This window comes from Pagrus pagrus (assembly GCF_965226575.1).
Source record: "Pagrus pagrus genome assembly, chromosome: 21".
Classification (NCBI taxonomy): domain Eukaryota; kingdom Metazoa; phylum Chordata; class Actinopteri; order Spariformes; family Sparidae; genus Pagrus; species Pagrus pagrus.
This window is the reverse complement of record NC_140208.1, coordinates 12,559,715-12,573,519: the sequence shown is the minus strand read 5'-3', so window position 1 is coordinate 12,573,519 and position 13,805 is coordinate 12,559,715. Positions and strand designations below refer to the sequence as shown.

The 13,805-nt window shown below is 41.9% G+C and overlaps 1 protein-coding gene across 1 annotated transcript in view; it reads left to right on the top strand.

Moving 5' to 3' along the window:
* The window catches only part of LOC311250020 (protocadherin-15-like), a 195,494-nt gene that overhangs the window by 67,765 nt on the left and 113,924 nt on the right, over nt 1-13,805 (top strand). Inside the window, exons 10-12 of the mRNA XM_084341511.1 lie at nt 7,838-7,946; nt 9,622-9,734; nt 11,794-12,000. Coding sequence (XP_084197637.1) covers nt 7,838-7,946; nt 9,622-9,734; nt 11,794-12,000 — 429 coding nt within the window. The remainder of the gene's footprint in view (nt 1-7,837; nt 7,947-9,621; nt 9,735-11,793; nt 12,001-13,805) is intronic.

Sequence of the window (13,805 nt, the reverse complement as noted above, 5' to 3'; positions counted from 1 at the left end):
AGTTTGATGCACTACTGAAACACCCAGATACTTTATTGGTGAGTTGGCAAAACTTATCTTGAAATGGTTGGCATGAAAAGAAACACGAGAATCTAAGCTTTCTAATGATGTACGCCAAGACTATACAGTTAAATTGCGGCGTTCGCCTGTTTGCTTGGCGAACTCTCCAGATGGCCTGTTTTTAATTGTTTATTATTCCATAACCTTGATGAACTGATGCTGATCATTCAACTTAAGTCTTGCAATTTATATAATGATAGACTGTGTGCCTCAAACAAGACTTTGTTTGACAATGGATATGTTTTTGTTTTGTTTTTGTTTTTGATCTCTGAGCTTTCAAACATGATATTAGGTGTCTGTATCACGTCTGCCAAGATAAAGATAAGAAACGTTAATTTATTTAACTTGACATTTAAAACGTCTTTTGGTGCAAACCAGCCGTTAAGTAATGAAAACAAAGGGTAAAATCATTAATGTGTCAAAAAGTACGCACTCCTGTTTACATATATGTGAACTATGGTAAGATCTGATCAGCAATCATTTGTAAGACAGAACGCTGACATTTTAATGACAGGACGGTGAGTTGCACAATGTGGCCTGTCGAGTCATAAACGATAAGACTAGATTTATATTATTGCGACCATACGGATGACACAACCATATATTATTCTGGGAAAAAGGTTATCATTGTTTTACAGATGATTTCTTGTCCTCTGAGATTATATCAGATGTTAATGTCCTCCTGAAAACGATCTATAATGTTTGAGAAATTGTGGGTCACAGAATTATGTTGTTCCACTCTGCAATTAGGATGAAAGCCAGTGTATTTAATGAGCCTAAGAGACTGTTCGAAACAAAAAAAAGTCAGTTATTTCTGACAGATTGTACCGTAGGTCTCTCGTGGAGTGGTATTTGAAAGTGAGTCTGCAACACCGAGGTATGTGTTTATGCTTACACAGCTGTATACATCATTTTGCATTTGTGTCTCGGGCATTTAGCTGATGCTGTTATACAGAGCGACTTACAATACCACTTTGTAAATGAGACAAAGTTGCTGCAGGCAAAATCTTCAACTCTGACAAGTCAGCAGAGCGTTCATCCCTTACCACACACACGGGCGCGCACGCATGCACGCACACCCTTGATGGTGACAAGCTAGCAGTGCATTCATGCCTTAACACCTCCCGCACCCACCTACGCACACATAGCCATAACAGTGTCAAGCCAGTCGAGCAGCCATGCCGAACTGGACATTGTCTACTTCATCTCTTTGTTTATTCTGAGATCTTTGTCACACATGCACACACACACGCACGCACACACACACACGCACACATATGCTCACTTAACTCCCGAGTCTTTCTCTGCCTTCAAAACTCTCCTTTCTTATCGCTCCTCGCTCACACATACACAGGCATGCACACACACTCGCTCACAGAGACACACAACAGGGAAAACAAGAGTAAATCAACTTTACACCTTGTGGTTTTGAGAAGGAGCAAGTGTAGGCAGACAAGGACATGGTTTACGATGGTGAGAGGTTGGAGATGTGAAGGGGGGGGGGGGTAACCAAACAGGGAGGAAGGTAAAGGCAGAAACACAGAAAAGTAAGTCGAGGAAAATACTACGAGGGGTTTTGAAAAATCTTAAAAAACGTCAATTTGCTCCCAATACACAACTGCTGCTGACTCCAGATGCTTCACTGATTTCGGCATTTATAATCTTGCAACACAGCACAGCAGCAAATTCAGACGAGCACAGGCTGCCTCGCGTCTCGTTTCTGTTGGTGATCTTCACTCTCTGAATAACATTGTGATCCCTGGTCTCTGCAGGAGTAAGAACCTCTGCAGATGTCAGTTTAAAGCTCATGTTTAGGAAAACGGATGAACTTTCTCACAGAAGGCATTTTTAATATATGTCATAGCAGGACATGAACACTTGGAATTAACAATGCCTGCATCCCGTGTGGGTACTTGCATTGTACTGCCGTGGCTTAATTGGCAATCGTTAACAGAGCCATCTTTAATGTTATTAGTCACACCTTCTCCTGCTATCACATGTCAAAATACCTGCTGTTAAAAGGTCCATTTGTTGAACGTGGGCCAATCATTGATTGCAACCGAGCCTCCTTTTTTACCTACCCTAACCCTAACCCTTGCCCTACTCTCAATCGTGAGGACTCAGTTGGTCAGATAATGTTCTCTGTCGATGGAATTTAAAGGCGTTGTTGATAACATTTAGACACTTAATGTGGCATTTTATCCCCCCACCTTTGCATAAACATCACAACACCGCCTTTGTTCGATCATCTGCCCCCTCAAGTGGTTGCCAGTTTGTTGTAGCTAATATTGCTAACGCTAGCTAACACTAACGCTAATGTTGCTAATGCTGCTAATGCTAGCTAACACTAACGCTAACGTTGGTAATGTTAGCTAACACTAATGTTGCCAATGCTAGCTAACACTAGCTAAACCCTTGATTCCACCTGGCACATCAGGTAACTCCACGTGACTACATCTTCCACTGTTAGCGTTTCAGAAGCGGCGTGTAATGTCTGCCTGTGGTTGGTGACTTGCTCAGATTGTGTTTATTTCATCATTTGTCAGTGCCGTTACCGTGAGAAGGCTACTTAGTTGAATTGTTTCGTTATTTTTCCGTTTTAAGTGTTTTTATTGTTAATATTTCTGACTTTGTTGTGCCGAGTCGCCAAGTGGAGTTTTATTATGAAAAGGACCAAATGCACTATGCCGTTGCACTGCCTGATTTCGTGTCTGGCTTGATCTGCTCAATGAAGACTGACGCAGCTGCAGTCTGCTTCCTTAAAAATATTCGTACTGGGCGCATATTATACTAATAACTCACAAACCTTGTTCGAAGCTGGAACCAACTGTCAGATTTCTGACACAGACATAAACAAAACAATCATGTTGGACAAGACGAACATTGTAAAATTATTTATTCACAATCATAATACTGTTTTTACTTTTATCCTGCACCTTTCTACGAGCTTTGTAGAGGTATTATACCTGGACTGTACAGGTTGACACCTGTGCTGCCAACGTACAGTAGTGGCTTCTTTAAAATGAATTAGAAGGCTGTAGCAGTTTGGTATCCACAGTCAGTGAACTGAAGAGCTTAACGAAACAATTTCAGGTCATTTGAATAAAGTGTGCGTTTATGCCAACGGCATTCAAAGCAGCTGTCTCTCAAGGGCCTTGTTTGATTGATTAAGGCTAGACTTTGAAGCCATCCAATATGAGTACTCTGATATTTTCTGCTGGATGGATGGATGGATGGATGGATGGATGGATGGATGGATGGATAAATGGATAGATAGATGGATAGGGATGTGATGAGAGAGGTGGAAACACAAAACGAGCTTAAAGGACAGCGCGAGGAGCTGTTGTTGCGGGGCTGTAAGAGAGATGAGGTGAATTGAGGAGAGGAATGAATGAAGAGGAGAGTCGAGGCACCGTAATAGTTTGAGTCCTAATCAGACTGATAGGATATGACAACCTCGGAGCCTCAGAGCCAACATAACTATTCTCTCTCTGTGTGTCTTTCTCCCTCACTTACGCTCTCACACACCAAGATGCTGGTCATTTGTGCCGAGGAGTGTGCTGTCGGGCCACGTTCACACATCCACTTCAAAAAGCGATGCTGCCTCTGCAACTCATGAATGTACGACTGTTAGGGAGACATAGATTATCGAACAGTACAGTAAACAACTTCCCCAAGACCTGACTAATCCTTTAGCTCGGCGTTGCGTCAGACGGGCAATTGGTTGGCTACAAGTTGCATGAAGAAGAACAGAGCATCGCAGACTAAATCAATATACTCTGTGCTGTAACTTCATTTTAAAGCTGCCTTTCAACACGGATTACAACTCTGCAGCACTGCGGTGCGCTGCACTGTCGCGATGGCCATCTGTTACTTTTTTATGTGATGGGGGAGTTCTGTGTCGCTGTTGCACCACGGAGAACATAGCTTAGCGGTTGACACAAAGTCTCACCTGACCACTAGAGGCCCTCAGGGGGTTTTCCCATCCTTTATTGATCTGCTCACGGCTCTCAGGATCAGCCACCTGCCTGCACAGCTGCTGCTCATTAGTTCCCCCGTATATAAAAGAGGCACTTCCCCGCACACACGACTGCCAGGTGGTGTTGCCTCGTTGTTGTAGAAGCTGAGTCACTCATGTCGACTTGATACCTGTTGCTCATATTCCTGATTCTGCAGCGTTTGCTCGCCTGATTCTGCCTGACTGCTTTTTTTTTAGTAGACCATAAGCCTTGAAAGCCCAGTGAGTAAAGAGGCTTTTTTAACTTACCTGCCCAGCTTGTTGTGGCTGCTTAGGGCTCCACATTCTGGGCCTGTATCATTAACTGAGTTCACTTTTTCCAGGCTCTCCCTAAGTTATCGTGTTTCTCTAAACTTAAGGTTGGTAATTGTGGACAACCGATCCCACTCAGTTTACTCACTCGCTCTATTGAGCCCAGTTTGAGCCTTCAAGCAGGAAACAATTAACGATGACAGATTGAGACCGAGTTACTCTGTAATTCCAGCTAGAGCTGTAATGATTAGTCAGTCATTTTCTGAAGCTAAAACTAAATTTTTAAAGAAATAAGCCACTGTTTGCTGCTTATCTAATCTGGCTTTTTTGTTGTCTATTATAGCAAACTTTGCTACTGTAGCTTTGGGTATTTAACTGTTGGTCTGTCATTGGCCAATTGAATATACAAATTTGGGCTTTGAGAATCTGTGAAGGGTCTTTATCATTTCATTATTGACAATGAAAATAATTTGTTGAAAGGAGCCAGCTGAGGTGGTTCAGGAATCTTGTTAGGATGCCTCCTGGGTGCCTCCCCTTTGAGGTTTACCTGGCAAGACAAACTGGGAGGAGACCCCCGGGGTAGACCCAAAACCTGCTGGAGGGATTATATATCTCATCTGGCCTGGGAACGCCTCGGGATCCCACAGGAGGAGCTGGAAAGTGTTGCTGGGGAGAGGGATGGATGGATGGATGGATGGATGGATGGATGGATGGGTTGGTAGATAATCTGCCAGAACTCAAGTAAAAAGAGCCACTGCTCAACGATTTCGAGCCAGCTTTGGAGGGAAAGTGTTATGCAGAGCTAGAATTTCTGGAGGAAAAAACCCAGTGACATCAGATTTTGCTCTGTTTCTGAGCTTTTTACCGACGGGAGGAGAGCCGAGAGATGACTTTTTTTGACTTGCAGGAAGTGGATTAATTTTCACTCCTATTTAACAACCTAACTGCAGTAGTTATCTTTGGAGGTGGCTGATCTAGTTATTTAGACATTTTAATGCAGGAATGATACACATTATATCTGTATTTGCACTCATGTTTAGCCAGTCAAAATGTAACAGCAAAATCTTTTTTTTTTCTTGTTGTTCAGTATTTCACAATTGTTTTGGCAATGTAAATCTCTGTTCCCCATGCCAATAAAGCCCCGCAGAATTGAATAACTCAAACAGCCAAAGCTTGCAGACGTCAACTACAGTTTTGACTGTGTAACCAATGCAGAACACTGTCTGAAAGGGAGACTTTGATTAAAGTCTGACGACAGCTTTCTGACTGAAGTGCTGTCTGTACTGTTCGTCCACTCTCAAAGCCAGACACTATTCAAAGTAAATTGCTGTGCTTGTATTACTTTCTCAGAAAGGCAGAAGCGTTGTGCTGAACAAAGGTCCAAGTGTAAACTCTGAAGTGGTGGTGTGAAGGACGGAGGTCAGCCTCTTTATGCAGCGGATGATCAGGGCATTCAAGGATCAAATTAGCCTCTTTGAGGACAAGATTAAATGTATTACAGCTGAGCTTGTTGCATAACGGCTACTTTTACTGGCTGGCCTGCCCAGCTTTGTCGACCTGTTTTTGTTCACCAAAGGCTTCCATGATTTTATTAAATTATTCAAAATTCAAGTATCAGTATATCTCAGTGTTCTCAGTGGCCTGGCTCTCTTTTCTTTTCTTCTTTGCTGCATTTACATCTCTCTCTGCTCCCTGTTTACCCTCACCTCCTGGCAGATTCATCTCCCCTCCATATATTTACACCCTCTTTTACTCCACTTCATTACTTGCCATAACTCCCTCTCCGCCGGCGTCTCCCTCCCCTCCCCTCCTCTCTCTGTGACAGGCACCGGGAGATATAGCTCTATGATGGCCAGTAGATTTTAAGTGCTGCATGACAGGTGTGGTGGTAAAGTATTGTATCATAGCAGGTGTATGGGCGTGCCATCGCAGTATGTGTGTGCGTGATGCATTCATGCACATTTGGGAATACGTGCGGTCTTGTTGGTGCGCTTGGCTTGACAGTTTACAGCTTTAGTTATTGTGGGTTTTATCCTATGGGTATGTAATATTTCTCCCATTGGGGGGTCTTCATATTGCCAACACCGCAGCATTTTACACCATCATAAGTCAACGTTATAGCCCGGCCACACCTGCAGATTCATAAACTGTGTGTGTGCATGTGTGTATACAGATTGGATGGATTTCTATAAGATAGTAAACATGCACAAAAGAAATAGTTCCTACTCGTTATTCTGTGTATTTTCGTTTTCTGTCATTCTAATTCTTTTAAAATATACAGTATACATGTTTTGATGTGTGTGGGCGTGCATGCTCTACATGTGATTCAAAGCACACCACACTGTTTTTGCCAACAATTGATTTTCCTATTCTGTAGCCTTCTGTTGAATACTCACTGGCTTTGCCCGGCATGCTCATAGCCTGTTGTTACATAAATAAAGAGCAAAAAATAAAGCTTTTATTTTACCAGAGAACAACGTAGGGGGACTGACAGTCAAGAAATAATGCCTTTAATACCTCTCTCTATTATTTTTAACTCTTGCTTTAAGTGGGATCTTATTTTCTAGCTGCTGTATCGTAGGCAACTGGACTTGTTTCTTTTTAACTCTGTGTAGGAGTGTCCATACAGAGTTTTTAAGGACACGTGTGAGCTCTGAGTTTCAGAGTCGGTAGGTCCTGGATGACTGAGAAACTTCATCAACACGTATCTGTTTTAAATCTGCAAATTAGAGCTGGTACTGTTGGGAGAAGAGTTGAGAATCTTCTACGATTGTTTGATTCATTCTTTGTTTGTCTTTCAAAATGAAACTACGCCAACGGTGCTGTGTCTTTTCATATATGGTGCAACATTGTGACTGTGGTGCGAGCTCTCAAGACTGAATCCTGCTTTCGCTATGTTTGGCCCTATTCACACAGGACTAGTATCATCGGGGGAGCTCATGTGGTTTATCTCCTGGATATGATGTCAAGGCTAACAGCAACTTTCAGAAGCAAAGCATTTGTTCTTCAGCAGCCACATTAGTTTAGAGTTAATTTGCCCACTTTGTGCATGTGTTAGTGTTACAAGCATAAACACACATTTGCAGCTCATTTAGACAAAGTAAGAGATGCTTTGTGGCTGTATTTGAATGTGACAACTGTTTGCTGCTCCTTACCTCCTGTTATCACTTTTAAACATCTACGCAAAGCTGTTGACTGCTGTTTAATATGTTATGAGCCACTCTCAAGTGTCTTACTTAAGCAGTTGTCTGAAAACAGTTGCTTAAAAAGAATTACAACCTTAACCATAACCTCTGTGTTTGGTGACATATGTTGAGTAATATGCTGTACAGACATGGCAGATTTGCACAGGACTAAGATCACAGACGACCCCCACAATTTAAAAAAGTAGAACAAGTACAAAGTACTCAAGTGCACCAGGTATTACTAGTCCAGTGGGAATAGGGTTTTTGTAGGTAATATGGTTGTGATTCTCAACTCTAATAATCTGCCTGTTTGTGTTTCCAGAATAAGGTGAGTCCCCTCAATGTGACTCCACCAATTCAAGCTGTGGACCAGGACAGAAACATACAGCCTCCCTCTGACAGGCCTGGGATTCTCTACAGCATCCTCATTGGTAGGTTTACATTTTTTTGTGGTAATGCTACTTGAAACTAGCATAGGCCACTGAAATCTTGGGGTGGGTCGGGGCATCAACGAATAGATTGTCAAAATCAGCTGGTTGGCTGGTTATTATTCATCTTGTTTTCATTATTTATGTACTGAAAATAAATAGTGCCCGATGTTAAATACCAGATAGAAGCATATTATGCATATGGAACTCACCAGGGGGGCCATGAACTGAAATTATCAGCACGATGTGAAGAAATAATAGTGTTGACTTTATGTCAATGACGTCTATGTATTGTGTTGGAGAGATATCTACTGAAGTTAGCATGCTAACTAGTTAGCCCCAGCCCCTGCTGTCTCTTGATGCCACGTTGTAGCTCTAAAGGCGACAGCCCAAGTAGTACAACCTTTCGTATATTCAGCCGAGAGATGTATGCGGGCGGCAAGTTTGCTATGTTTCACAAGCTCGCAAAGCTTTGTTGGCATAATAGGGAATATTTAGCTACAGCAAAGAATATAGTGAGCAGCAGTTAGCGGTTACTCCAGTGATATGCTGCCTCCTATTTCTTTAGAGCAACTTGACAGTTGGCCAATTCTTACATATTGCACCTTTTAATCCTAATTGGTCCCACACAAGGAAAACACAATTTAGCAGATGATTGACCTAAAACAACAGACTGTAATTCAGAGTGACACCAGCACATCTGTTCAAAAGGGCCTTCACGTAGCCAAATCTTGTCAAATGCAGATTTGTGGTTCAGGGTTCCTCTAATTGATGATGTTTTTAAAGCAGGCACTTAAATGTTTAGGTGCACAATTAACTCAGCAGGGTGGTAATGTATGTAAAGTAATCGTTAACAGGATGCTAATAGCCGGCTTGCAAAGGATAAGATGCTTGAAAATTGCCAAGATGGAATTGTCTACCCACTAATGCTTCGAGTGCCTCAAGTTGGAAGTGATTTCTAACAGTAACAGTGCGCCATCGCTGCGAGACATCTTGACATTGACTTTTATTCTGGAGGATTTGCATAGTCCGTAAAAATGTGCTGGCATGACTTGACACAGACTTGATTACATTTCCCAGGCTCCCGCTGCGAAACTAAACTCCATCTGAGCGAGGATTAAGAGAGGGCACAAAATCTGTTGCAACAATTTGAAAAAATGGAAAAAAGAAAAGAATTAAGGGCGCTTCAGGGTCAGTCAAGGAAACAATATGTGACCAGTGGTTGGTAATTGCTCTTGAGGCTGGACAGAACAGTTGCTAAGTTCCAAGTAAGTCTTTGAGATATTGGCCCTGATTTTCTGATGCAAGGACATGCCTTAAGGAGAATATAGGCACTCACACAAACATCAATAACCTTGGGGGGAATCATGCTGCTTGGTGTACATGTGCCTCCTCTCACTTGATTTCCCTGCTGAGCAATGCAGCAATCCAAAGCATCATGTATGTATGTTTGTGCATCCCCACCTGTGGAGAACAGAGATGAGAAAACTGGGAGCATTAGCCATGCCTCTCGTCCTTCTCCCCCCACCAGGCTCCCACCAGACAAACTTATTATTGATTCTAAAGCCAATTACTGATCTCTCCCTCACACACACACACACTCCACCTGAGTTTGTATATTTTGTTTTGCTCTGTTCGTACTGTTTGCATCTTATTGCCTTCTCTCTCTCACACTCAGGCAAACCAGAGTCCTACACAGAATACTTCAGCTTGAACAGAACCACAGCGGAGCTGCTGCTTCTAAAGCCTGTTGATAGAGAGCTCCACCGCAGATTTGATCTGGTTATCAAGGTGAGAAACACGGAGCTGCAAACAGGGGAAGGTTTAAGTTGATTCTCCTCCCAGCGTGTTATGGAAACAGCAACCCCCCTTCTTCAATGTGCACTGCTTTTTTTTTTTCTACCATTAACCCCCAAAGATCCATCAAGCTGTTGATCAGTAAATCTGTACGCTTAAATAAAGACTGAACGTTCCTCCTTAATGCATTTATTTGGTGCTTCCTGGTTTCCCGAACCTGAACACATTAAATGCCAGTAATTGTAAAACATTTGAGCTCTCCCATGCTGTGCGAAGGTGTTTTTGTCTCAATTAGACCGGTAATGGAATTGCACCACCATGCACACTACATCAGATTCTACTCTGCTGAAATTGGAGATGTAATATTTCTTCCATAGGTTGTTTTGAAGTCGTTAAATGTCTTGTAAATGGCAGTGCATTAGGTGTACATCTGGGATGGTAAAAGTAATGAATGGTGCGAGGAGGAGGAAGAGAGGCACAGCAGCAAGACGGGAAAGATGTAGACGACTGCAAACACAAATAAGCTGCCAACGCACAGGCAATCTAGCAGTTGGATAGGTATTTGTTTGTGTGTTTTACATTGGGGAAAGACGTGAGAAAAAGATACTATGTGAGGTCAAATAGAGTAATAACATAGTCAAATCTAAAGACACAGACATGAAACGTGTTGATATTGTTCAGTGTGACTTACAGTTACTGCAGGTATCATTACCTCAGATGCCCATTGTGAATAAAAGTCCATAAATCCACTTTGAAATCATAGAAAAAACACTTGCTTGAATTTGCTTGAGAATCGTTTTCTTCACTATCAAAACAACAATTAATTCAGGCTGTCTCTAACTTTTATGTTAATTGTCAATTAATCTGCTGATTAGTTTCACACATAGTGTATAAATGGTTTAGTATTAAATACAAATGTAAAAAAAAAGTTTTGGAGAAGAAATTCAGACTCAGAATTTTAATATTTACAATATTAATGAGGTGAAAACACAGAAATATTTGTTTTTCCATAACTGAGTAAACAAGCTGTTCTCAGAGGAAAATAAGGTCCCCAGAACACTGTTTGAAGCTAGAGGGGTGGCAGGGTCCACCACATATAAACAAAGTAAAACAGTATGAAATTGTGTTGTCCTTCAAGGTCAGTTTGTTTATTCAGTTTATTCAGTCATGAAAACAAAGAGAGTTTGTTTATTTAGTTTGATTCAGTCGTCACTGAAGATCTTCCTCTTTGTTGTGCACCTTTAATGGTGCCAGTTTGGTAAAATGCTAAACAAAAACAGACTTAAAAAAACAAGGCTCAAACATGAATACTATTACCGACCTGTAGCTGACATTACAGCAGCCAATTTGATGAGCTTTTACAGAGTCGAAACATTTTTGACTTGCTCCGTTTTCACGAAAAAGACGAGCAGGCAGCAAACTCAGAGATCCACTTTAAAATACAAGGACATTGCTCAATTAGGATTTGAATTGCAGGAGAACCAGCAAGTTCAGAGAAAGACTGTAGGTAATTGCAGCTCTTATTATTACTTTGGGTTTGGGTGAAGCATTTGCATGCATACACGGAAATCAGTGACTAGCACAGGTAATGTTAAAATCAGTCCACCTCCCCTGGAGAAATGAATTCAGTCCGCGATGCAGATCTACTTTGCATCTAAGCTACGCTTCACACAGTCCTCTTGTTTACTCCGTCAGCCTAATCTACCAAAAATAAACAAGCTAAATTTGCAGTTTTACTCTAATAAAATTAGTCTTGAGGGAAATTGTTTCTGCTTCAAAAGGTGACAGATGGATAAAAAGTGACTCACCCGTGATTAATGACTCGACCTCGCCAGAAAATTCCACTTCATTTAAATCCAACTTTGATTACAAGGAAGCACAGAGGTTTTTGTTTGCTGCTAAACCCCAAAAGTAGACCTTGCACGAATTGGTATTATAGCATTTGTCAGATCTTAATTGACTGCTATGTAATGACATATTAAGCACCACTTCTGCAGCAGGAGCGGTGGCTGGTGAAGAGAAGGTGAAGCATTATTTTTCTCTCTTCCTTCAGGCAGAGCAGGACAACGGTCACCCCTTGCCAGCTTTTGCCAACCTTCAAATCGAAGTTCTGGATGAAAATAACCAGGCACCCTACTTCCTGGAGACCAGTTACCATGGCTACGTCAGTGAAGCATCACCAGTGGGGACCACGATATCGTCCGGTGCCAGCCTTTCTGCTCCGCTGGCCATCATAGCCCTAGATAACGATGTGGAGGAGGTGAGGGCATAAGCATACACAGCTGACTTAAGGCAATAAAAGCTGACTCATGTTCATTCTAGCACTTCAAAGTCAGAATCATGCTTTTGTGAATGCAGAGAGCAATGCAGATCCCAAACTAATTGAATTTTAGTAACAGATTTCTGCACATTCGTGTATTTGTGTATTATGTTGTAGCCCTGTACTTCTCAGGAGTCACTTGCTGTATATGATTTTGTTGCATCTATTCATTTGTAGCTGACAGACAATGAGGTGCCTGTAGGTATCAGCTGAGTTTGTTCCTCATCTTTTCCTCCTTTTCTGAGTCCTCTAAACCTCCAACTGGTTGATGTTGACAGTGGCTATTGACAGATCTACAAACAGAGAATTGAATTATTTTGAATTTCAGTGCTGGCACCTTCCATCCTCGCACGACAACTGACTGCTCAAAAATAGTTAATAATGAAACAATGGCCTCTCGATTTGAAGAAGAGGTGGACATAAGAACGCGTTGTGATTCTAGCCGGTGACTTGTTGACCTGCCAGCTAAAAGCAACTGTAGCTAGCCGATTTAGCTAGCCAGTTAATCAAGCTAATATTAGATCCATCCCATTAGTTCATATTTCCAGCTGACTGGTAAAAACGAAAACCCTGTTAAAGGGGTCTTAAATACGGGCTTCGTAACAAGTTAGCCGTGCATGCTAACATTTGCAGACAAACCTACTGTGAAATCCATTGCTCACACGTTTGCTCTTTTATTTTAAAGTTTGGAAAGTTAATAAAAATGAAAAAGTTTCAGCCCTCCAAATGTTTTAGATGTTGAGTATCACTTTTACTACAACCAACTGAACACCGCTTCAGAAATCTAAAGGACAGGCCTGCCATACCACATTACAAATAAAGTTTCCATTAAAAAGCTAGCGGCGTGCTACTTCGCTTCAGCATAGATGCGAGTGTCCTGTTAAAAACAGGCATCTAGCGAGAGACTTGTTGTAGACATTGATGCCATTTATGGTAGCCTATAGAGCTGAATGCACGTTACGCCCCCAATACAGAGCTAGTGGTCTCTGCCTGGACTGGCAGCTCCCAGTGAACCGCTTATTCAGCTGCACGGCTGGCAGCGGCCACATTAAGCAGCACTTCGGTCAGCAACAAAGCTACCAGTGTCCGTCCATCAGGAAACTCCTTAAATCCCCTGGTAATGTACTGTAGGCTAACTGGCCTCTGCCATTCTCCAAGTCTGCGCCTGGAGTTATTCAGTGGCATGCTGCTGGTTAGCAGTAATTGGTAGTTAATTTAGCAACAAGTACAGCTATCTGTTGAGGCAGAGCAGCCAGAGGACTGCAGAGGGAAAACTGAAATCAGTGGATAAAGTTATAAAGCTGTGTTATTGTATGAATTTGTGTACACTAATCTGTGAGGCCCGACAGCCACAAATACTGTACTACGCTGTTGCAGCGTCAAAAATTAAGGGATGCAGGATGAGTCAACATGTTTTTGCGTTTTCCAGAAAACTAAACTCTAGACTCTAAATGACTATTTAAAAATACAAAACAAACCTTTTGCCATTGTTGGGCCTGATATTGGCGGTTTTGACTTTATTTAAGTTATGACTGGACAATGGCTGTTTGTTTTGTCGTTTTTATGCTGTGCTGGTACAGCCATATATTCTGAAATGACAGAAAAGACACACTTTGAGACTTTTTGAACACATCTTTATATAAAATGCACGTCTCGAGTGTGCCAGCAAACCAATTCCTGGCCTCAAACATACTGAAATCGGCATGTAAACACAACCAGCAGGAGGCACCGTACAGGAATGAAGT